General features: G+C 43.0%; 2 protein-coding genes across 18 annotated transcripts in view; one reads left to right on the top strand and one right to left on the bottom strand.

The window, feature by feature from the left end:
* RTN4 (reticulon 4) overlaps positions 1-9955 on the top strand; it is a 67503-nt gene extending 57548 nt beyond the window's left edge. For 4 of the 5 annotated variants that reach the window (XM_082358010.1, XM_082358012.1, XM_082358013.1 and 1 more), the window contains 4 exons: positions 7526-7595; positions 8256-8302; positions 8490-8548; positions 8937-9955. In XM_082358010.1, coding sequence (XP_082214136.1) covers positions 7526-7595; positions 8256-8302; positions 8490-8548; positions 8937-8979 — 219 coding nt within the window. In that variant the 3' untranslated portion in view covers positions 8980-9955. The remainder of the gene's footprint in view (positions 1-7525; positions 7596-8255; positions 8303-8489; positions 8549-8936) is intronic. The other variant, XM_082358011.1, reaches the window with a different exon arrangement.
* A 175-nt stretch (positions 9956-10130) lies between these two features.
* Positions 10131-25604, bottom strand: part of EML6 (EMAP like 6) — a 348966-nt gene continuing 333492 nt past the window's right edge. For all 13 annotated transcript variants that reach the window (XM_082357935.1, XM_082357934.1, XM_082357942.1 and 10 more), the window contains 10 exons: positions 22333-22541; positions 21357-21514; positions 20584-20698; positions 18903-19091; positions 17411-17583; positions 16805-16967; positions 15131-15234; positions 14285-14438; positions 13783-13883; positions 10131-12105 (listed from right to left, as the gene is read on the bottom strand). In XM_082357935.1, the coding sequence (XP_082214061.1) occupies positions 11949-12105; positions 13783-13883; positions 14285-14438; positions 15131-15234; positions 16805-16967; positions 17411-17583; positions 18903-19091; positions 20584-20698; positions 21357-21514; positions 22333-22541 (1523 nt within the window). In that variant the 3' untranslated portion in view covers positions 10131-11948. The remainder of the gene's footprint in view (positions 12106-13782; positions 13884-14284; positions 14439-15130; positions 15235-16804; positions 16968-17410; positions 17584-18902; positions 19092-20583; positions 20699-21356; positions 21515-22332; positions 22542-25604) is intronic.

Here is a 25604-nt window from a genome sequence, read left to right on the forward strand (position 1 = left end):
AGTTGATTGAGAAGAAACACTGTAAATAGTGATAACAGAGCTTCAAACAGCAAAGGGCCATCTCTGAATTTGGCAGTCAGAAATTGTTGCGGGGGCTGACTTCAAACAAAGGCATCATGAAACTTGATTGAGGAGTCACTGTTTTGATAGACTTAATAAAAACTGCAACAAAAAGAAACTAAAAGTCATCATGTTTGCAGCGTATAGCAGTGAAGGTAGCTATGTATGTCTAATTTAACATTTTTCTTGAGAGAAGAGGCATTCTTGAAGATATCTGTTTAAAAAGAAAACTAATTGATCTGGGAATGATTCATTCATTGTATTCCAGTTTTTACAAATTACAGTTTAAAGTTTCCCCGTGTCTTTAATCAGTTGAAAACTTATTTGTTCTTTCAGAGTTTATTGTCATCTATACACAGTCCTCTGTGTAGACGGTTATATAGGTGTGGAAATATTTGCAAAGGCTAAGGAAGTGAGAAAATGTTAGAGGAGGACTGATTAAATACTTTAGAAAGCGTTTAAAATCTGATTTGCACAGGTATTTGAAAATAGAATATGAGGAAATTTTATTAATAAATTACATTTATGAGATAATTTCTTTTTGCTGTTAAATCTCATTTTAAAAATTTCTTTTGAAAATTACCTTGGGTTTTTGTTTGTTTGTTTTTTTTAAACAATTGTGTTATTATGAGGAAGCTAGCATAAATGAGAGAAACAACTTGGTAAATTCTTGTCTTGAGTGATTTTGCTAATTTGAAAGTAACGGGAAGCGGCACATAACGAGATAGGTTACTTTCTGGAATGCTTTATTTTTATGAGTTTTTCTTATATTTTTAAAACATTCTTTGTTTCTTAATATTGGGGGAAAAAAGAGTTGCATTAGAAGTGTAGTTTACTACTTTTTCTCCTTAAGGATTAGAAAAGAGAAAAATAAAACTTATTTGAATGGTTTTCCCGAGTAGTGTTTTTGGCAAGCCCAGAGCTCAAGGAAAGCTGCTTGGTGACTTCTCCAGATGGCAATTCATTCAGGGCTCCAAATAAATAACAGTTGTTTCAGCATATTAACACTTAGAATGAACTTTGCATTTAGGTCTCAAAATCTGTTGAGGCAAAGAATAAGGTAGGGTGTTAGTCTTATTCTCCCAATGCAAAACCCTCTGATAATATACATGAAGGGTCTTCCTAGATGAACTTTGTGGTTCTTTGCGATTCTATGTGGGGGGACTTTTAAACCTTATGTCATTGTGTGTGAGTAGTATAGATTTCATTTGTTTCTTTTCACTGAATTAAGGGTACTATAGAAACAGGATAATTGCTTAATATGTCTTAATTGGAAAAAGCTGAGAAAAAAACACTTGTCTCTTTTCAAAATGACTGAATAGTAGTCTTTTTCTAGAGAGAGTTCCTTGAGCATTTGCCACTCTTATCCCCCATAGTTTTTGTACGTATAGAGAGCATTTTTAAAAAGAAAATTATTTTCCATCTAACTCTGCTACTTTTTGCCTTTTAGCTACAGCAGTTGGCAGGAGAATCATATTCTTCCTCCCTAAAGCAAGCAAAAATGGTTTTTGCAGTTTTTTTTTTTTTCTTTCACTTTTTCAATGTAAAGGAAAAATCAATTTGCTCTGTTAAACTGATTTTATTTCCTTATATTCAGATTTTAAATTTGGAAAGTTTGCTAACAAATAGCCCCAGTCTCTCCAGTTTCCAGATGAATTTGTGATCTTGTTAAATAACAGAGTTTTAAAAAAATTTATAGGATCCAGCTTTTGATTTGGATTTCTTTTATCATATGGTTCATAGCTAGGAAAATGGAAACCACCCTGATTTCAAGAAAATGCAGTGGGAATTAGTCTCATTTATAAATCTTTTTTCATTTAGAAAATTGACATTGTATCAAGCTCTGTGGCTTTTTTAAAATAATAGCTTTTTAAAATTTGAAAGAGGTTTCTCTATAACTCACTGTCTTTATAAGTATTTCATGCCCTCAAATTTATATAATCTACATTTCAAGATTCTGGGTCATAATTACCACTACTTCTATTTGAAACCTTCTTCCTCAGAAGTTAAAAAATATAGAGCCACTATTCTTACCATGTGAAATTTTTCTTCTTTTTGCTTATTATCGTTTTTTTTGGTGCTGTGTGAGAGAGGCTATTCTATACGTTATTCTAAAGAAATAACCAAACCCCAAGGTTCATCAGGCCTGTTGGAAAAGATTTGATGTGAGGTAGTGGTTCATCATCTGTGCCTGGTCTAGATCTCTTTTTGGTGGTTGACTTGGACAAATAAAAATAAGACATGTTCTGCAGATTTCTCCTTTTAAATTCTTGTGTACAGTTGACCCTTAAACAATGTGGGGATTAGGAGCACTGACCCTCCTCACAGTTGAAAATCCATGTACAGTTTATAGTTGGCTCTCCATATCCCCGGTTCCTCCTTATCCAAGGCTCCTCTGTATCTGTGGTTCCTCTGGTATCCCTGGTTCCATATTCATGGATTCAACCAACTGTGGATTGTGTAGTACTGTAGTATTTACTATTGAAAAAAATATGCTGACAAGTGGACCTGTGTAGTTCAGACTCTTGTGTTCAAAGGTCAACTGTAATTGTTCCATTTGTTTTGCTTCTTTGCAGTTACCTGCAAGCTTCTAAATCCTAGAAAAGTTTTCAACTGTCCATAGATTGAGCAACAATCCATTTCCCAAAAGATTAATTCTAGTCAAATATTATGGGCAAAATCACTGAAAAAATATTTCTAATTCCATTCAGTAGGATTTATTTCAGACATTAGTGTAAAATTTTACCACAGGCAAATGTTTTGATCAATCCTCAGGATTTGTTTTAAAGTGGGTTTGTTATGTTGCATGCCAGACATAAGGTAAGGGAAGGAGAATGAATGGAAAGGGAAGTAAAGGAGGAGTGTTCTCTAGTAAAATTAAGCTGTGAAACCTGTATATATGTCCTTTTCTTGACGAGCCTAGTGTATATCACTTTATTAGTCTCTGAGAAGTCCAGAAGAGCCCAGATAACTTTCTTTAACCTAGTGATACTCGTCAACTGTGTTTAAATAACCCATTACCACCAGAAAACTAGTATAAGATAGTTGAACAAATTTAAACCACCTAGTTGAGGTTTAATTCCATTTCTGTGATTGACCTTCTGTATAAGCTGTCTTTGAAAGGGGCTCTTGTTGTAAAACAATGGTTCTCAGTCTTGGCTGCACGTTGGAACCACTGGGGAGCTATAAAATTTAATAATACTTGGGAAGGGGAAGGGCTGGGGGTCCCATCCCCTGAAATTGTGATTTAATTTTTCTAAGGACACTGCTTGGAGAACACTGTTTTTAAAAGTTATGACTTGAAGCTGTAAACCCTGGGCTATAGTTTTCCCCCTACGCTTACTTCTGCACCCCTTTTATTATAAAAGAAAAGCATGTGACAGTCTCCGCTGGGCTCAGCTTTGGGACTTCTTGAGTAAGGCTCAGCTTTAGTAGGGGGTTCTGCCTTTTGAAACCTCAAATCCCAAGAAAAAGTCTAATACTTTTATTTACTAGATACTAAGACTAGGTGTTTTCGGCAGAGGTTCTTATTTTTCTGTCATATGGCTTTGGGTGATAAAGACTGGATTCTTTATGACAGTAGTTCTGTGACTTTCAGTGAAAATATATGTTAAAATTATAAGAAAATTTTTAGCTATGGTTGTCTGATCATCAGGTAACCACAATGTTCCAGAATTCAGTCTGAAATCTGAAAGTGAGCAAAAAAGGCCTGAATTCCAGAAATAGCTGACCCAAAAGGACATTAAAATCTAGCCCTCAGGCTCTTAGGCATTTATTAACATACACATTTTGACAGTTTCCTTTCTGGTTTCTTTGGCTCACAGAAAAATTAGACAGGAAATTGGCTGAGGAAAATGTGATACTAATGAATAAGGCTGAAGATGTCAAAAGTCAAATGATTTTCAGTGTTTAAAACTTCAGAAAAAGTTTGAAAGTGTCAGAATTGCTAAAGTAATTTCTGAAATTCTGTTAAACACCCTCCACCCGTTTTCCTTCAAAATGCCTCCCCACCCCACGGAGACATCATCTAATAAAAAGATCTGCAGAGCTTTTCAATGAGATATGTATGTGATATGCACTTAAATTGAATTCCCTATTCCCCTGGACAAAAGACAAACAAGACATGGCCCTTGCCCTCTTCTGGTAAGTATTTACTAGACCTCCATTGTACTTTGCCCCTCTTTCCTCTAGTCTCATTAGTGCCTAAAGAGAGATGGGCCTTTGACTTCCTCAATTACTATGCATTGGCTGCAGCGTTGCCAAGAATTTGCCATGGAAGAGCATAGAATTTGTAGGTTTAAAGTGTTTATTGACCTTTTCCCTGCCTCTTTGTAATAGCGTGCACATTCATGACCATTAATAAATGATTACTCTGTAAATGGTTTTACTGTATAGCAGAGCAGAGATTATGGAGTCAGATAAACCTGAGATCACTGTCACCTCTAGTCTGGCAACTTGCTTAATCTTTCTGTGTCTTGGTTTTTCTCTTCTATGGGGATAATAACAGTATTTAACTTTTGTGGTTATGATGAGATTAACTGACCTAATGTATGTTCAAAAATTTGTTAGCTGATGTTGTTACTGACAGTTTTAGTAATTGTGCAATTGCTAGATGCTGGTTAACTCCTTTCTCTTCTGATGGTGTGTTCTCTGGAAACCCTTACCCAATATTTTTGTTTTGGGCCCCTGAACTGTTAAATTTTCTCCAAACTTAGCTGCAACATTTAAAAATTCTGTGATAGGACATAAAAATGTGAATTTCTGGTCTCTTTAAATGGGAAAATTTGGCAACATTAGCCTGGAATACTTGCTTGGCAACAGTCTGTGGAGCTGGATTGTGTGTGCTCCTTGAGAGGGAGAATGCACATATCTGCCTCAGTCCTTACCAGGGCTCTCTCATGTGTTTATGTCACCTGCCTGGCCCCATAGACGTTTGAAGCCTCTCTCCGTTCCTCTCTTTGTGTCTGGATAGTCTGGCTTTTAGAAAGAGTGTCCTCCAAGAGGCAAGTCTAGTGATATTTGAGCCCCTTAGATCACCTAGGTGTGAAGGGTTTCTTTCTTTGTGGCTTTGGAGTGCAGCCTTGTCGGTGACTTAATGACCAAATTAGGACTTATTTCTAGCTTGTGTGTTAGTTTCTGAATTTTGTCATGGTAAGGGTGTCTTTATTGCTAAAGCAATTTCTTCTAAAATGTAGAAGGTCGACTCTTCCCTGTCGACTTGTGGGTGGTGATGGATGAAAATAGCTCTGTTGCTCTGTGGTAGACTTGCTCAAGTGCAGCAGTTATATTTAGCTTTTGCAATAGGAGTCTAAAACTGTGTGAGAGGGAAAAGGCTTGCTAACTGGAGTCATGCTTCAAACCTTTCTATCAGTGGTTTCATAGCGGTTGCAAAGACCAGGGCAGCATTTAATTTTTGATTTTCAATTGATGAGTGTTAAGAAGGCTTGATATTTGCTCACTTGAACATTAAATTCAGTTGTAGGGGTAAGCAGAGTGTTGCTGTTTGTAGAACTGACAGTTGCTGCAGGAATCCAAAGGGTCTTCCTAACCTGCAGTAAAGATAATGACTAGAGTCTGAATACTTTATAATTACTGCTCCGTACCCAGCTGATAGTAGGCATTCAATCAGATTTTGTTGAGAGAATGAACACATGGACAAAGATATGCTTTAGATAAGGGTAGGCAAACTACTGCCTGTCTGTCCCATGGCCTGTTTTTGTACAGCCTGGGAGCTAAGAATAGTTTTTATGTTTTTAAAGGATAATATTCAAAGAATATGTGACAAGAGATCCCTTGTGGCCCACAAAACCGAAAATGTTTATTATTTTACTGTCTTTCTTCACAGAAAAAGTTTGCTGGTAACTGCTTTAGATGATGGACGTGCTAACTCCTCTCTCCTCTCCTTCTTTTCATATATACTTTGTTATTGGTACCTAAATAGTTGTTGTAGATGGTGGCATCATGGTGGTATGTTTGTGACCTACTAAATATGGCAGAGAGATTGCCAGACACATGAAGGCTCTTAATAGGAAGCAAAGGATCTGCTCCTGCTGAATGCTGAATAAAATCCTGACTGACCTTGTGTTTATAAGTCTTCAAGAACTGCTCTGAACATGGCATTGAGTTTTTACTATATGATGTCACCAAGAACTGGAAGAAAACTTTGAAATTCTCTTTTTCAACCATTCATGAGTAAACTAAAGTATGGAGAGGAAATAAAGGACTTCTCAAAATGAAATCACTTTTTAGAAACAAGGCCTTTCCCAAACTGCTGTATTTAATGATTAAAAAAAAAAAAAATCCCAGATTTTGAGACCAGATTACTAAAATAGGAGAGTTTAGTCAGTTCACTGCAGTCCCCAGTCCCCTGGAGGGGACAGTGAAATATGAAATATGAGTGAAGTATTACCTCAACTTGGGCAAGTTACTACACTCTATTTTTTTAGTGTCTGCATCTGCTGTGGTAATGATAGCAGTGCCTACCTCATAAAGTTATTAGGAGGAATAAATGAGTTTGTATTTGTAAAGCATTTAAAACAGTGCCTGGCACTAATATGGTAAGAACTGGATTAGTGTTTGCTAAATAAATAAAGAAGGCAGTGGCTAAAAGAATAATAACGGTCAATTTTATTAATAGGTATAAAAGTTAGAGGAGTCCTCATTCCAAGGGGTCCTCATTGGCTGTTAAAACATGTATCACTGGAGAGACAGTGCCTCTGATCCTTAATAAAATGCTAAAGCTGATATTTTTGGTACCTGAAACCTAGTCTCCCTGATAATAAGTCTTTCTGCACCATTATTGCTTATTCAGATGTCTGAGATTTTAATGTCTGAATTATTCAGCTCTTACAGATCTTGAATCACTTGTTAGTACTTTAAAATCAGTTTTAACATAGCTAATTCTCATGATAGCTTTCCAGTCTTCCCATTTAGAAGCTAAGTGCTATGGAAGAGCTGGAGGGGTAAGGTGGTGTACCTTTGGTATGTTTTCTGATCTCAGAGAAAACAGAATCAACTGTTTGGTAGTGTAGTCCAGAGAAAAATGAATTGAGTCTATTAATTGTTTTAATTAGATTCAGAAATTCCTGAACGGAGACTGGCAACTTAGAAGTGAAATACCCATATTATTTTACCAAGTCTCCAAGGAGTATGCCTCTAGTAGTTTGGCATTTAGATGGGTTGTTTTTATTTGAAGGCTTAATTAAGAAACTTTACTTGGGGACTTCCCTGGCGGTCCAGTGGTTAAGACTTTGCCTACCAATGCAGGGGGTGCGGGTGGTTCGATACCTGGGCGGTGGAGCTAAGATCCCACATGCCTCCTGGCCAAAAAAACAAAATATAAAACAGAAGCAATATTGTAACAAGTTGAATAAAGACTTTAATGATGGTCCACATCAAAAAAAATCTTAAAAAAAAAAAGAAACTTCAATTTTGTTTTTAAGTGGCTAATGTTATTTTCTTATAGTTTGCAGTGTTGATGTGGGTATTTACCTATGTTGGTGCCTTGTTCAATGGTCTCACGCTACTGATCTTGGGTAAGTCTACAAAACCATTGGAATGAAAAATTACTTAAAAAAAAAAAAAAAAAAGGATGGGGGACTATCCCTGGCGGTCCAGTGGTTAAGACTCTGTGCTTCCACTGCAGGGGGCGTGGGTTCGATCCCTGGTCAGGGAACTGAGATCTCACATGCCACACAGCACAGCCAAAAAAAAAAGATGGTGTGCAAGGAGCTTAAAGACATTTTAGGGGAGAATATCCTAATATTATAGGAAAAATAGAGGATATAGGTTAGAGATTGTGATCTCTTTAAATAAATTGCTAATACTGATACTGTTTATGGAAATGCCACTTTACTTCCTGAAGACTACTCCAACTAACAGTGGTAAACCAGATCAAGGGTGGCCTTATTGGATGGTGCAGTCATAGATCTAACTAACCGAGACCAGGGATGCCTGTATCTTATAAAGTCTGCATGATGTGATTTGAAGCCAGGAATGGTCCCTGCAGCCTCCCTTGGTTGACTCAGTGCCCTGCGGCGGCTCCCCAGCAGCAGGGGCCCCCAGGAGGTGCTTGTGTCGCCCTCGTTAGGGACACGTCTGACTATCTTCAGGGTGCTGCCAGTTTGATGGCTTTGTCGTGTTTGTTCCCTAAATCATACCGGTCTGTTCTAAAGGTTGTGTATTTCCTTTTTCAGCTCTGATTTCACTCTTCAGTGTTCCTGTTATTTATGAACGGCATCAGGTAATTTAACTGCAGATTTCAGAATACAGAGCACACGCTCTTATATGGAACTTAGAAATGGATCAGTGCCAGCTTCCACAGCCTTATAAAAATGAGAAATGTGGTGGTTTCTTAAGCCTTTAATATGTTTAATAAGATTTTTTAGCAATGGTAATTTTCTAGTAACTTCTTTCTACCTCTCTTTCAGGCGCAAATAGATCATTATCTAGGACTTGCAAATAAGAATGTTAAAGATGCTATGGCTAAGTGAGTATTTAAAATCTTTTTTTTTTTTTTTTAACACTAAGGATAGATGTACTGGCTTTGACAACAGTGCAGTATTCTCATATTTAAGACATAATGAGTAGTCAATTTCAATCAGACCTAAAGTGTGACAGAGTTGCCAAAAGATTTTTTTTTCTAACATTTGGATCATTAATTTCTATGTGTACTTATATGTATTTAAGTCTAATTTGTGAGGCCAGGGTGGCAAAATTATAGTTCATAGTTTGACAGCCTTAGGATTTTATTTCTTGTATAAGCTGAGCAATGTACAAGTAATTCTTGAAGGACAGACATTTTAAGAAGCAGAAAACAAAATATTAAAATTTCAAAATATTTACATTGACCTTTTCCCCCTCCTTTTCATTTGTAGAATCCAAGCAAAAATCCCTGGATTGAAGCGCAAAGCGGAATGAAAAAGCCCGAAATAATTAACAATAGGAGTTTATCTTTAAAGGGGATATTCATTTGATTCCATGGGGGAGGGTCAGGGAAGAATGAAGCCTTGACATTGCAGTGCAGTTTCACAGATCTTTATTTTAGCAACACAGTATCTGAGGAAAAATGACCTGTCTTGACTGCCCTGTGTTCATCATCTTAAGTGTTGTAAGCTGCTATGTATGGATTTAAACAGTAATCATATTATTTGTTTTTCCTGTATGAGGCACTGGTGAATAAAAAAAGATCTGAGGAAGCTGTATATTATACTTTGTTGCAGGTAGTCTTGCTGTATTTGGGGAATTGCAGAGAAAGTGGAGCTGAAAAAATAACCCTTTTCACAGTTTGTGCACTGTGTATGGTCTGTGTAGATTGATGCAGATTTTCTGAAATGAAATGTTTAGACGAGATCATACCACCAAAGCAGGAGTGAAAAGGCTCGCCTTGCTGGTATGTTCTAGGTGTATTGTGAATTTTACTGTTATATTAATTGCCAATATAAGTAAATATAGATTATATATCTATCTATATATAGTGTTTCACAAAGCTTAGCCCTCTACCTACCTACCTTTCCAGCTGCCCCACAGTGCTTGATATTTCAGTCGTTGGTTTCATGTGTGTAGTTCCAAAGCACCTAAGCTAGAAAAAGAACATATATTTCTAGGAGCACTACCATCTGTTTTCAACATGAAACGATGCCATGCCAATAGAACTCCTCGACATCAACTTCATCACACAGTCTTACTGTAGTTAGTTAATTTTGTCACAAACCCTGGACTGAATCTAATGCTTCCAAAAGTGTTGTTTGCAAATATCAAACATTGTTATGCAAGAAATTAATTATAAAATGACGATTTATACAATTGTGGTTTAAGCTGTACTGAACTCTAAATCTGTGGAATGCATTGTGAACTGTAAAAGCGAAGTATCAATAAAGCTTATAGACTTAAAATATGTTTGGTATTTTGGTTTCCTGAACGTGCTGCAGATCAAAATGGTAGACTTCACTTCCACGAGTGTGCAGTGGCTTGTACTTTCAGAAAGGTTTTAAGCTCAGAGTACAGCTACATTTATTTTGAAAACAAAAAGAACAATTTATATAATCAAATTTATTTGACACATACCAAAATGTTTTTAAATTATATATTTATACTTTGATAATTGAAAATAAATACATGCACCAATATTTTAACACAGAATACAGTGCAGGATTTATGAACATACGGAAAATCATCATACCATATAAATGTTTACAAATCAGATTTAAGAACTTTTCTTGACACAGACACTATTGCTCTTTAAATATAGTGTACATGTCCTCATTGATCAGTTTATTGTTCTTCACGTGGTGATTCAATGCGGGATCCGATCAGTATGAAAGGTCAGTGGTACAGTATAGGCAGACGTGGTTATCACTCAGCATCACCAGTCACGTGGTTACGGAACACAGAATTAGGGCTGCATAGGGACTCTAACTGGGGGCCCAACGACCTATCAGTGGATTCATGTAAGGCATTAATAAGTTGGCATATAAAAATAGCTTAACGTGTGATCTAATCCATTTAGAATGCTGAAGCACTTCTGTGGTAAATGTTTGTTAATCTATTTAATTGAAAATGCTTCGTTTCACCTTTCCTGTAAACTGACAACTGCAAATAGCCAGGGACTCAAGATGCAGAATTTTTTAGTTCACTGACTGGAAGGACTAACTGGTATACGAGCTCAGAGCCCCAGTCCCTCCCCAGCCTGCCGTCCCGAGCGCGCCGTCAGCCCTCGCCGTTGTCAGCGGTCGGCCAGGTGTCAAGTACGACGGAGGTGGTTTAGGACACCTTCTGGGTTTGCTGGCCAAGTCACATTCTGTCATCCAGCCAACTCTGAGGAACTCTAAGCTAGATGATTTTGTTTTATAATCTTGAGTTGTCAAATATTATTTGGGCTTAGGAATTTGTTCCGCAGAGAGTTTTTAAAAACCCAGACTTGACCTATGTAGTTCACGTGACACAAATCACTGGGGCCAAGTCCACCCCACTCTGGGAGTGGTAAACCCAGCACAGCCTCAGGTCACCTCATTTATCACCATTTTAGGTTTAATGAGATAAATCAGCTCATCTTCCTGGACCTACTTGAGCTTTTTTTTTTTTTTTTTTTTCCCTTCTGTCCTGTAGTAGAGGTTTGTTTTATTTGAAATGTTTTGGATGTTGTGGGTTTGGCACTCAATATGATGAAAACCCGTTCTACCCACCCACCCTCCGACTCCTGAATCTAAGTTTCTTTGCTGCTCAACTTCAAATAGCCACTGTTTCCCAAGCAGGTAACTGATGTCTTTCATTTAGGAAGCCCTGACCTAACTAAATACCTGACCTGGGTGACAGACCAGGAGTCTGCTGAGGGTCCTGTAGCCCTCCTCAGTTTTGACGTTTTAGCACCATATGTAGAAAGGAGACAACCTGGGGGAGGGGAGACAGCAGCCCACAAACCTGGAAGCTTTCAAAGGCACTTAATGGATATAAAACTCTGCAAATGAAACGTTAAAAAAATTAAGTGTCTCAACTTGTTTATACATGGCTCATTTGGTTTTGAAAGCTAAATGTGGAGAACAGAGGCTATCAATATTTCTAGTTCAGTGAATCTAACTTAAGCTGTCCTGTTCAACTTCCTTATTTGTAAAAATGAACATTTTTAAAGTATATAGAAACATACTAGCAAAACATCTTTTGTAAAAGTTTTGATGCAAATCAAAAGCTACATATTGGTTAGGGTAACTGAGGCTTTAAATTTTGTCAGTGGGCTACATTGTCAGATAGGATTTCTTTGTCAGTGTAGTTAGTACGTATAGTTTTTAGTCTCAGGAACAGAGGCAAGCAGTCTTAACTTGTTAGAACTGACCTTCGTTTTTGGCCCGACGGTTTTGGAGATTCCAGGCGATGGGCACAGTCACACCACTTCACTAGCACTTGGAGCTTGTGCGGCCTGCGGTGTCGTAGGCCTTTCCCAGCAGCTGGCGGCCAGGAGGCACCTCATCACTGCCTCCACGGTGGCTGGCGGCAGCAGCAGCAATAAAGTAAGAGGACTCTGGCACTTCCAGGCATCGCCACACGAACACGCTGAAAAGGCAGACCAAACAGTCATTTTGCAGGGCTGGACATCATGCTTTTGTCAAGTGACAAAAACCAACTTTGCCAAGTGCTCCGGAGTCAAGCCCAGGTGATGTAGTGAACATTTTGATTTAAGTTTCAAAAAACAAACCAGGGATCTTGCCACTAATTAAAGGTCTGTTGCTTTTTTAAAAGGTCTATTGTTTTTTGTTTCGTTTGGCTCTTTCAGCAGCCTGCCTGTCCCTTCTGAACGGGAGGACTTTTGGCAGCCTGACTTCACACTCTCTTGTTACTACTGAAAAGGTTTTATCAGTTCCACTCGAGTAGGAGAGCCCTTCCCGGTGCTCAGCACGGGGCCAGGGATTGCGGTAGGCTCCCATGACTGCAAAGGCCAAGGGGGCCCTGCACTGGAAAGGTGACATCTAAGCCTTTTTTAGTAATCAAGAGTCCCCTCGTATCTCCTGGGGACGGGTTCGCTTACGTCTCCCGGTGCTGGCCTGTTCACAGTTCGGCGGATGCTGCTTTGAATGGGTGTTTGCGCCCCACAGGGAGCTGCTGTCAGTACTATCTCAAGGGCTCTAAGTGCCAGCAGCAGTTGGCACAGCAGCCTGGAGACGGGGGCTCCCAGGCAGGCCATCAGAAAGCATCTTTTGGGGCCATTTTCTACACAGTGCTTTTGGGTAGGAGGTGGGCTGAAATTCTCTTCAGGTGCCTTTTCTACAACCTCATTCAGACCACTAAAAATAAATCTGGAATGCATGCGTTTCTTCTTGATCCCCCCCAGGAGTTCTGCCTGGGCTGAACAGAAACCAATATTCATGTTTCGATAAAGCCCTTCAACTACATTAGATATGGAGAAGCTGAGTGACTTCGAATGAACTCATCCTGTTCCTCCACACTCCAAATAAGAAACGCCCTCGGTGGAGGGACAGGAGAAAGCTGCCTTCTTGGAAATGCTGATGTCATCTCTGGAGCAGGCTGGTAGGGGTCCTACCAAAACACTGGAAGACCGGCCATGCCTCACAGGACAATGGGCCTGTTTCACAGTGAGCAGTGGTTAAGGTCTGTAGCAGCCCTGGCTCAGGAATCCACATAGCTGGTTGAGGTTCTCCTGCTACTAAATAGCACTGGCCCTAACGGCTTCACCCCTTATCTGATCTCATGTGTAAAATCGGGTAACATATGTCCTGCTTGTTTCCCGGGGTGACTGAGGCTCTGTATTACTATTTTTAAACCTCTCTTGGTTGTGGATTAATGATCCATGTTAAGAACTCTGGTGATGAATTGGAAGTTCTGAGTTAAAAGGTCTATGGATCAAGGTCATTCTAACCTCCTGATTATATGCAGTGGACGCCGTGGGCTGTCCAACAGCTCCTACTGGAATCAGTATCTCGGGCCTCTCATCACCTGCCCCTCCAGCCAGCGATGCTCAGAGTAGCTGTTGCATGCGCTTGGCTTCTCACCAATCCCAGGACAGCTCTAGTGGGGACAGAGGCCCGTCAAGAATTGGGTTGGGAGTCACCAGAGACTAAAGCCCTTCTACTGGGAAAGTCGTCACTGGATCTCCGGTTCACTATCCCACCTCAGCCCCTCCACGTGCCCCTGGGAGGAGCTGACACCTGAGGTGTGGATGGGAGGGGGTGAAAGCTAGGCCTGGGGGCAGAGCCAGAAGAATCAGGCTGGTACCTGCAGTCGTCTCCTCCAGTGCTGACCACGTACTTGTCGTCATGAGAGAAACGGATGTTCGTCACGTGAGCCGAGTGACCGAAGTAACGCTTATGCTTGGCCTGTGAGCAAAAGTGAATGGAGATGACTAAGAGACCCTGTTCCTTCAGCCACCATGGACCACTTCCAGGACTCAGTTCCCCCCCTCCTAGGACCTCCCTTCACCCATGGGATGCCCGTTGGGTCTGAACATCTCTGTGAGCAAGCCCTTCACTGGCTTCCTGCCTCATTCCTGCCCCACTTGTGGCCACTCTGTCCCCCCTCCATCCTCCTGGCTTCCAGGACTTCCCCTCCTGAGGGAGAGGAAAAGGTTAGGTGTTGCCAAGTCTCCCCAGGGCTGTGACAAGATTCCTCTTGTTCTAGATTCTAGATGGCCATGTAGATGTGGCCACGATTTCCAGCAGGCTGCAGAAGATCAGCCAGCCTGGAGGCAGCACAGGGAGTTACTCTAAGGAAAACTCACAAATTTCTCTGTGCATGGAAAATCAAAGAGCTTCACGAGCCCAAAGTCGTCTCCCGTGACAATGTTCAGGCCAGCGTGGGTCACACACGCGCAGTTGACATCAGCCTTGTCTGCGTTTCGCGGCCAGATGCCAATGACTTCGTCTCCCAGAATGCTGTTCCAACAGGAAGAGGTGTGAGATGGGTGAGAAGGCTTCGTGCAGTCAGGCATCCTCTCCCAGGAATGAGAGGAAAATTCAGCGTGGTCACACGGCTCCTCTGGCAGGATGGCACCTGTCCCCTCCCCCTTTGTATACCTGCCCCAGCTACTACTATTCTCTGCCCCAGTCCCTTTCACCCTAAAAAGAAAAGTTACCTCCATCTTTGATTCTCTCCCTCTTCCCTATGATGCTTCTGAGTATATGTAGCTTGGGAGAAGTGCGGGGCTCTTCAGGCTCACGGGTTGGTGGCCTCTTTTCCCTTGACGTGGCAGGGCCCTGCTGCTTACCCTGCTACCCGGCACTTCCAGCCCTCCCTCTCCCTCCCAGGGATTGGAGGAGGCCTCACTACACCGCAGGGGGTTTGGCCAAGAGCTGGGGGATGGTTTCCCTTTGAACTTGCTAGATGGGGTTGGGGATGAGTAGAACAGATTACACAACAAGAGGGACTTTGCGTTTCAGAAGCCCTGGTCAGACCAAAGCCAGCGGCCCAGACTGGGAGCAAGAGGCCTCCCGCCCTGACCCCGCAAAGGAAAGAGCTCTGTCTCTGAGCTGCTTTGGATCCCAGCCACACACAAACTTGGAGGCTGAGGCTGGGACGAGAGTCTCCCTTGTGACCTTTTCCTCCAGAAGAGTTTTCCTCCAGTCACCTTGTCCAGGAGGCCCAGGTGATCTTCTCAATGACCGTGGCTTCGGTGACCTGCTTCCCCAGGGGCACCTCATGCACCTGGCGCTTGTAGGCTCCTGTTGACACCTGCAAGTGGGAAGCAGCCAGGCCTATCAACTTTCTTTCCTGTCCAAAGGACTCCCCTTTGGGTGTATTGTTTCCCAACCTCTGCATCCCCAGGACTTTTCACCAAACCCAAGCTCAGCTCCAGGCTGCAAAGCCTGTGGTCAGCCCGCGGCAAAGTTCACATAAGCAGGGCATTTTTCCCTCCGTTTTCTTGCTATTTTCCAAAGTCCTAAGGCAGCGGTTCTCCAAGTGTGGTTCTTGACCGGCACCGTCAGCCTCAGCTGGACACTGGTTAGAGATGCACATTCTTGGGCCCCACCCTAGACCTACCCAGTCGGACAATCTGAGGGCGGGGCCCAGCAGGCTTTCACAAAGCCTCCAGGTGATTCTGGTGCGCGCTCACGTTTGGGAACCCCTGTTCTCAGAGAACCAAGGTCCTGTGCAACAGAGCTGAGGCAAGTCTTATGGACGGCAGCTGACGGAGATGATTTCTGAAGTATTAGGACCTGATCCTGGCTTCTCTGGGAAACTTCTAGAGGCAATTGACCATTTTCCAGCCAATGGCCGCTGCCTCCATCGCGAGCCCCCTCTCCCTGGGGTGCAAGGCCAACCACCCCAGATTTCCCTGCTGTACAGGAATGAGCTGAGATCTTTCCCACATCAGGGCCTTCATGCAGAAGGCCTGGAACCATGTTCCCGCCCCCCTTGGGTGGCTAAACTCCTACACACCCTGCAGACCTCAGCTTAAACAGCACCGTACGGAGAGGATGTCAGTGCATCTATTCAACAGTCAGCGCTTGTTAAATGCTCCCGCAGGGCACTGTACTTTTCCTTCTCGGCACATAATCACAATTTGTAGTTATAGGTGTATTTTGTGATGATTTGTTTAATGCTTGTCTTGTCCACGACAAGGCAAGCTCCAGGAGAGCAGGGACCAGGCCCATTTCATACACCCAAAAGCCTGGCATAGTGCCTGGTTCAGTCCACACTTGATGAATGAAGTGTCCGCTCTCCTTTCACAAAGACTACCCGACTCCAGGCTGGCTCACAAATGCATAATATTTGTTCAAAGTGCTGGAGAAATCATTGTTCTATTTTCAGCTCTAAGTGCCAAGAGTGGGACCCCTCTCGATCCCTCCCCGCTTGTCAGTCTTCCCGGGGGCCAGTGATGGGCTCTCACTCCAGGCTGACTGTCTGGAGTCCGGGTCCCAAGTTGGAGGGACCACACTACCCATGGGATCCGGAATTGAGATGAGTAAGTGTAAGAAGCAACACAGGCTTCCGTGCAGCCCCAGAGAACTAGGAATTAGGAAGCTTTGAAGGGGTGGTGGTGAGAGGAGGATCAAGATGATTAGGGCTTGTTTCCTCCTTTCCTACTGAAGAATAAGTACAATTTTAAATTCTATTCGACTTTCTTAAGTTCTCTAAGCCTCTGTTTCTTCATTTATAAAATAGGAGGGAAACTAACAGTACTTAAACAGTTCCAGTGAACACATTTCCTGACACAGAGTAAGCACTGATTTCATACAAGCCATTGTTTGTAATACTATTATTAATGGTTACCCCAGATATCAGTAAAGCCAAAGCATACCTGGATGTATTTGCCATCCGCGGAAAAATCCATCTGAATGACAAAGCTTGGGATATCTTTGCAGTAGCCGATGCGGTTCAGACTCGTGCCCTGAGTGAGGTCATAGAAGTCAACTGTGTGTTCAGAAGAACCAACAGCTAAGAATCTGCTGTCTGGGCTGATTCTAGAAAAAGCAATCCAAGAGCACGGTCCGTGAGGAGGGCTGTCTAGGGCCGGTCAGGCATGAGGTCTGCTCTGGCACAGGCCTCCCAAGCTCAAAGGCAATTAGATCACACATCATGATTCACATGTGGTTAGCTTTTCCTAAAGTCTATGGAATTCGACAGCTTCTCTGGATCAAATCCCCCGGAAGTAAGTAAATGGATGTGTGCAGTCTTTTGTAGAAGGCATTTTATAAGAAGTTTTTACCACACTCTTATGGGAATTAGCAAAGACATGTCTGAGAACTAACGTGTGAGAGGGTCTCCTTCCATAGCTGGCTCACTGAAAGGGACCCTCTCACGAGTGAGTTCTTCATTCCAGCCATGACCCTCCTGGAATGGGAACCATGGGAGGGAGAATGAATGCCCGCCTTTCTCCTCCCTGCCCAGACTGCCTGCTATGTACCTGATATCTTGGATAGCAGATTTCCGGTCTCGTTTCTTCCCCCAAACTTTCAGGCTGTTCACCAACAAGACGACAAACTCTCCATTCTTCATGCCAATGGCCACCATCTCCCCGTCAGGGCTGTAGGCTGCACACCTGGCCGCGTGGCCCAGGTTCACCTTGTTTAGCAGCTTCTACATCGTAGAACAAAGTAATACCACCTGAGCCCTTGGCCACCTCAGCTGGTCTCCAGGGGAAATCCTGCACCCAGGCCAGAGCCAGGCTGCCTCTAGGGAGGCTGCAAACCTCTTGCTTCTAATAGTAAGTGTCCCTGAGTGGCTGAGGGGGGCAGTATGTTTTGATTGAGCAGCTGGAGAGACAACACGGTTTAGGACAGAGGTTGGCGAACTTTTTCTGTGAATGGTTTGGGAGTAAATATTTTTAGGCTTTGGGGTCCATATGGTCTCTCACAACCAGTCAGCTCTGCCAGTGAAGCACAAAGGTAGCCATGGACACCAACATAAACAAAAAGCATGGCTTACTTTGCAGAAAGGGGCAGCAGGCAGACTTGACCCTTGGGCTGCAGCTTGCTGACCTCTTGTTCGGGGGAAGAGTTTGAGCTTCAGCATGTGTTAGTTCAGATCTGGCTCTGTCCCTAGCTGGGTGTGTTTGGGTAAGTTACTTCTCCGTTTTCCCATGTGTAGAGAATCGATATTAGTATTGGTCTTGCAAGGTGTTGTAAGCATTAATGATAGCATATATGAAGCACCGGGTATGTAGTGGGTGTTAATAAACATAATCATTATGAACTAAGGAGTATAACCACCACACTTAGCCTTCTCCATGTCTGTTCTATGATCCCTACACTGAAAATACGACTGAAACATTTACTAGCCATTTTGTAATGAAACCAAGTATTTTAATTATTAGAACTTAAGTACTTGTTTTACTATCAGCTAAGGCTTGGTAACAATCTTTTTTCCCCCCAGATTTCCTATTTGACATTTTTACTCCAGACAAGTTATTTTTTTGAAATTTTTTGTATTTTTAAATTATTTTTCCAAATGCTAAGAGAAACCTTGTTGGGATTTTGATTGAAATGTTCTGTTTGGGAACATTTGACATTTTAAATCATTTTTAGTCTTCCCATCCAGGGAAGACATGATTTATCTCTTTTTTTTTTTAGTTTTGTGGGTTCTTTCATGACAAGAGAATAATCATTCTCAATTATATTATTCCTGTACTATAAATAGTCATAGATTGATATACAGCTAAAAGATATATATATATATATATATAGAGAGAGAGAGAGAGAGAGAGAGAATGGGTGTGTGTGAACAGGACTTCTTTTATTATCAGTCCCTCTAACTTAATTGCTGCCCTGTGGCCGATCTCCTGCCCAGCCCCATCCCCCACTCTGGCCTGACCCTGGCCGAACGTCCCCTCGCCCAGGGCTGTCACTGCTCCGAGGCCCACCTGGGGCATCCGAGCCTGTGCAGCGTCGGGCCCTCACCTTGTCAGCCAGGTCCCAGATTCGGGCTGTGCCGTCATTACTAGCAGAGATGAAGATGTCCTTGGAGGGGTGTGTGGCCAGGCCCCAGATCTCCCCTTCCATGTGTCCATCAATCAGGATGTTGGAAGCAGCATTTTTTTCACCAACTTCAATGATTTCTCCGTCCTTGGTTCCCACTAAAATCTTTCCCTGTTGTAATCAAAACACTATGACAAGAAAGACAAACACTACAGGATCCCACTCATATGAAGTACCTAGAATACTCAGATTCATAGAGACAAAGTAGAATGGTGGTTTCCAGGGGCTGGGGGGATGGGACAAAGGGAGTTATTGTTTACTAGACACCGAGCCTCTGTTTCACAAGATGAAAAATGTTCTGGGGAGGGGTGGTGGTGATAGTTGCACAACTATGTGAATGTATTTAATACCACTGAATTGTACACTTAAAAATGGTTAAATGGTAAATTTTATGTTCTCTATATTTTGTCACAATTTAAAATAAAATAATATTAAAAAACACTATTAGAGTAACTTGGGAAAGTGCCTTTGCTGGCACTGGTATTAAAATAGGAAGAGCCAAGCAGTGTTTTGTTCTTAGCCACTGATTTGCCATCCTTAAGCGAGCCCCTCACTTGGCCTGTACTCCCCCCGCCACCTCGGGGAGAGTTCCACCAGAGCTCTCCGTCATCTCGTCTCTGCTGAACGGTCCAGTGATTGCAAGCTCACTGCAGAGCAGGGCAGCCAGTTTCTGCTCTTGGACAGCCCAAACTCTTCCTAAGTTCTTCCTCGCACTGAACAAAATCCATCTCCAGCTGACTTCCAGGTTCTGGGCCTCGTTCTGCCTTCATCTCCTGTATGTCTAGTTACCCTTCCGGATGATTGTTGCGTATCTATTTAAAAACAAAATTCCCATTTTCCAATTATGTAGACTCCAAGTCAGGTTTGCCTTTTTAGTGGAGAGCATCTAGAAAGCAAATTCTTAGACTGATACCAATTCCAAAATATAAATACAAGGTATTAAATAGAGGTTAAGAGATTTGTTTTCAAGTGCTTCAGAATCTCTTGGGGAATTAAAAATAAAGAAGAAGAAAAGGAAAACACACATCAAGGTCAGGGCCCCACTCCCGAGATTCTGACTTGGCGGCTCTGGATATGAGCCTGGATATCCACGTTTAAAAGACAAAAACAAAACTCCACGGTTATGTGTGGTATTTAGCTCGGTACAACTTGAAAACCAATGGCTTTGAGTCAGACAGTTTGGCAGTCCTTCCCCTTCCCGGCTGCATACCCTTGGGCATGGGCAACTACTTAATATCCCTGTGCCTAAAATAACATCGTCTGTAATAACAGCAGCTAGCATCTACTGACTGTGGCCACGCGCCAGGCACAGTGAAAGACGCTGTGCGTGTATGATGCATGCAGTCCTCACAACAACCCGTGTGCTGGGCACAGAAAGGCTAAGCAACACAGCCAAGGTCACACAGCCAGTTCTACTGGGTGAGTCACACTCTGCACCCAGGTCTGTCCGACTGTTCTAAGCTGCTTCCCCTCTGCACTAAGTCACACCCGGGAGGCTTGTTCTAAGGACTCAACCACTCAGCACAGGGCAAGTGTCCGGCTGGGAAGGTGCGGGACGAGCTCTGGGCACCGCTGGGAAAGGCCCGCCCCACCCGGTGCTCACTTTGCCGCGGCACACGGAGCGCACACACTCCACCAGCTGCCCCGTCTCCAGTTGGAAGGCCCGGCAGCGCTTCATTTCCTGGTCCCACAGTTTCACAGCACCTCCTTCTTTGGTCCTGAAAAAGATCAAGAACTTAGCATGTTAGCCCTCACCCTAAGACCGCCCAGGACCCTCCGCTGCCCTCTCTCCCTGTCATCTCCTCAAGGTCCCATCCCCTCATCCCCAGGCCCAGCAGGACAGACCCTCTGGGGTGGCCCCTTTCATAAGCCCTGCTGATGAGCTACCAGAACCCCTTGAACTTGCAGATTTCCTAGACTGCTTTCAAATGCCATCACCGTGGGAGGAAGGAGAATCGAAATCTAAAAAAATCAAACTATGTTTTTATCAGATCGAACGACGAAGAGAAATGTTTCTCCTATTTTGCAGCTTGGCTTTCACATGGTCCCGGTCTGCACTGGACATCCCCCCTCCTCTCACCCCTCCTGCCTCCTCCCAAAGAGCCACTGAGAGTAACACCTGATGGACAACAGAGTCACCTGGTCTGTTCGAGAACACCTCTCCGGTTTTTCAACTACCAAGGCACCACCTCTCTGACCCTGACTTCTGAAGGTTCTGACCCAGGGCCCTCTGGGAGAGACAGCAGACTCATCTCCGTGATGCAGAAAAGACAGGAGAGTGAAAATCTGCATTTTCTCCAAGTTGGAGATGCTTCTGTCCGTTTCTCCCAAGACAATCCAAAAAGACCAGTTGTTCCCAGAGGAGTTCGGGCTTACGGCCGCTCTTTTCCACCGGTCACTATGAGCCCGTCCCGAAGGGTCGTGTACATTGTGAAGACGGGGCCTGTGTGAGCCTTGCCCACCAGCCGGACAAGGAAGTGGTCCTTCCACACGTAGACGTCGCCGTTGATGGCACCCGTGAAAGTGAGGTTGTTCTGTAAACAAAGGGACACCTTCCACACCAGGACACTTCCTGCAGCCCTCGAGAGGGTTCCCTCCCAGCCACCCACCCCACTGCTAAGGCACCAGAGCCGGAGAAACATAACACACTCAAATTGACCTTCTGTGCCAAGGGAAGGCGAAAGAACTCTCAAAAGAGCGTATGGTAAGGAAATCACCTAGCTTTGCAATTCACTCTGTGGTGTTAGTTTGGGGAGCAGCTGATTTCCCCACTGAGCACAGGTCGGCTTTTTAATGCACTTCCATTCTGTGAGCAGCCCCAGGTGACTGCAGGGAAGGGCGGGACCCCAGTCTGCGAGGAGACTTTCCTGGCCTCATCTACAAGGAGGGTAAATCCACACCTGGAGGACCAAGAGTTGGCTGTGTTCCAAAATTTCCCCAGGGGGAGCTTGTGTTGGCTGAGGGCAGCCCACAGCCTGTGTAAGGGTGTCAGGGGATTTATGGCACAAGAGGACTGGGGGGAAAGGGATGCTGTCCAGTGATGGAAATGCCCCTCAGCCTCTGTGGCCATCTAGCCTAGTTGGACAGGCCTGCAAGTCAATCTGGCTCTGGAATAATGAAACTCCAGCCCTGGGTCGGGGTCCTGCTTTTTTCTGATTAACATTTTGAGGGGAAAAATACAGTCAACTCACCCATCTGTGCTAAGGAAACAAAACAGTGGTTGCAAATAATCCAGTAAAGGAGATCTGTGGAAATGGCTTCCTTGCTGTTCACAGCTTCTAGGATATACCTGCCCCCCATGCCCATGCCCAGGGGTTCAGGGTCCCGTCAGGAAGCTTCTGCTGAAACTCACAGCACCGAAGGCCACGGAGAGCATCGTCTGCATCTTGGCAGCCTCCATGGACCCGATGACCCCTTTCTTATAAAGCAGGGCACTGCCTGCCAGGGTCCAGAACTTCATGTGCTTGACTCCGACAGACACAAACTGCGTGTCTGAGTCAGGGCGAAACTCCACCACGAATATGCGCTCCAGGTGGCCCCCTCGGCTAGCAACCTTGGCACCTGCGTGGGTGAGAGAGTCTGGTGAGGTGGGTCCTATGCCCCCGGGCCAGGCAGGGGAGCTGCAGCCCAGGACAGAGGGCTCTCTGTCCCAGCAAGGCCCGGGGCACACTTCTGGTTCCTTCTTCAGCCGCTCCCTCCCACCTTCAGACACTACTCCCAGGGTGGGAAAGAGACCTTGTCTGGGAAATTTCCAGAGCAGCAGGTGCTGCTAACAGAACCCCCAACCTAACTCTACCCTGTCCCCACAAGCCACGAGCCACATCCAGGCATCTGTGAACAGAGGAGGAAAGGATGGCCCAGGAGACAGAAGTTTCCAGATACGAGAAAAGGGCAAAACAGCTTAAGGGCATCCCCGCCTTGCCACCTCCAACAGGATCCACCCGACAGGAAGCCGCAGCCTCCCCACAGAGCCACGGCAGACACATTCCTTCAGACCGTTGCTGTTTTTCTCCAAGATTCCTCTGCTTTTAATTTCTTTAAAAAGTTCCCCACATTCCTTTTTCTTTCATGGTTTTTAGGTTTAAAATGCTTACCTTTTATATTACTAGTTCTTTCCCTCAACCTCATTTATTTATGTTTTTGATTTCTGTCCTGAGTTGTATTTAACCTTTGTCTTAATCAAATCTCAGCTCCACCATTTATCTGTACAACAATTTTGGAAAAATTATTTTAACCTCTCTGTGCCTCAGTTTCCTCATCTGTAAATTGGGGATAATAATAGTTCCCACTTTATAAGGTGTTGTGACGATTAAAAGAATTGATAAAAGGGAAGCCCTTAGAACAGGCTTGGTGCAGTGAGGGTTCTGTAAGCAGTAACTACAGTTAGTTATTTTTATTGCTCTTTTAGCTCCTTTTAAAATCTCTGAGCTTCTACTCTTATCTCATCTATTTTTATCTCATCATTATTTTCCAGTCCTTGAGGTTTTATTTTTTTTAACATCTTTATTGGAGTATAATTGCTTTACATTATTGTGTTAGTTTCTGCTGTATAACAAAGTGAATCAGCTACACGTATATATATATCCCCATATCCCCTCCCTCTTGCGTCTGCCTCCCGCCCTCCCTATCCCACCCCTCTAGGTTGTCTCAAAGCACCAAGCTGATCTCCCTGTGCTATGCAGCTGCTTCCCACTAGCTATATACACTACCAAATGTAAAACAGATAAGTCCATGTCACTCTCTCACTTCTTCCCAGCTTACCCTTCCCCCTCTCCGTGTCCTCAAGTCCATTCTCTACATATGCCATATGCGTCTTTACTCCTGTCCTGCCCCTAGGTTCTTCAGGACCATTTTTTTTTTTTTTTTAGATTCCATATATATGTGTTAGCATACAATATTTGTTTTTCTCTTTCTGACTTACTTCACTCTGTATGACAGACTCTAGATCCAGCCACGTCACTACAAATAACTCAATTTCGTTTCTTGTTATGACTGAGTAATATTCCATTGTATATATGTGCCACATCTTCTTTATCCATTCATCTGTCGATGGACACTTAGGTTGCTTCCATGTCCTGGCTATTGTAAATAGAGCTACAATGAACATTGTGGCACATGACTCTTTTTGAATTATGGTTTTCTCAGGGTACCTGCCCAGTAGTGGGATTGCTGGGTTGCATGGTAGTTCTATTTTTAGTTTTTTAAGGAACCTCCATACTGTTTTCCATAGGGGCTGTATCAATATACATTCCCACCAACAATGTAGGAGGGTTCCCTTTTCTCCACACCCTCTCCAGCATTTATTGTTTGTACATTTTTTGATGATGGCCATTCTGACTGGTGTGAGGTGATACCTCATTGTAGTTTTGATTTGCATTTCTCTAATGATTAATGATGTTGAGCATCCTTTCATGTGTTTGTTGGCCATCTGTATATCTTCTTTGGAGAAATATCTATTTAGGTCTTCTGCCCATTTTTGGATTGGGTTGTTTGTTTTTTTGATATTGAGCTGCATGAGCTGCTTGTATATTTTGGAGATTAATCCTCTGTCAGTTGCTTCATTTGCAAATATTTTCTCCCATTCTGAGGGTTGTCTTTTCATCGTGTTTATGGTTTCCTTTGCTGTGCAAAAGCGTTTAAGTTTCATTAGGTCCCATTTGTTTATTTTGGTTTTTATTTCCATTTCTCTAGAAGGTGGGTCAAAAAGGATCTTGCTGTGGTTTATATCATAGAGCGTCTGCCTATGTTTTCCTCTAAGAGTTTTATGGTGTGTCTGGCCTTACATTTAGGTCTTTAATCCATTTTGAGTTTATTTTTGTGTATGGTATTAGGGAGTGTTCTAATTTCATTCTTTTACATGTAGCTGTCCAGTTTTCCCAGCACCACTTATTGAAGAGGCTGTCTTTTCTCCATTGTATATTCTTGCCTCCTTTATCAAAAATAAGGTGACCATATGTGTGTGGGTTTATCTCTGGGTTCTATCCTGTTCCATTGATCTATATTTCTGTTTTTGTGCCAGTACTATACTGTCTTGATTACTGTAGCTCTGTAGTATAGTCTGAAGTCAGGGAGCCTGATTCCTCCGGCTCCGTTTTTCTTTCTCAAGATTGCTTTATCTATTCGGGGTCTTTTGTGTTTCCATACAAATTGTAAAATTTTTTGTTCTAGTTCTGTGAAAAATGCCATTGGTAGCTTGATATGGATTGCATTGAATCTGTAGATTGCTTTGGGTAGTAGAGTCATTTTCACAGTACTGATTCTTCCAATCCAAGAACATGCTATATCTCTCCATCTGTTTGTATTATCTTTAATTTCTTTCATCAGTGTCTTATAGTTTTCAGCATACAGGTCTTTTGTCTCCTTAGGTAGGTTTATTCCTAGGTATTTTATTCTTTTTGTTGCAATGGTAAATGGGAGTGTTTCCTTAATTTCTCTTTCAGATATTTCATCATTAGTGTATAGGAATGCAAGAGATTTCTGTGCATTGATTTTGTATCCTGCTACTTTGCCAAATTCATTGATTAGCTTTAGTAGCTTTCTGGTAGCATCTTTAGGATTCTCTATGTATAGTATCATGTCATCTGCAAACAGTGGCAGTTTTACTTCTTTTCCGATCTGGATTCC

The sequence above is a fragment of the Balaenoptera borealis genome (genome assembly GCF_965194805.1).
Source record: "Balaenoptera borealis genome assembly, chromosome: 15".
In the NCBI taxonomy this organism is placed as follows: Eukaryota; Metazoa; Chordata; class Mammalia; order Artiodactyla; family Balaenopteridae; genus Balaenoptera; species Balaenoptera borealis.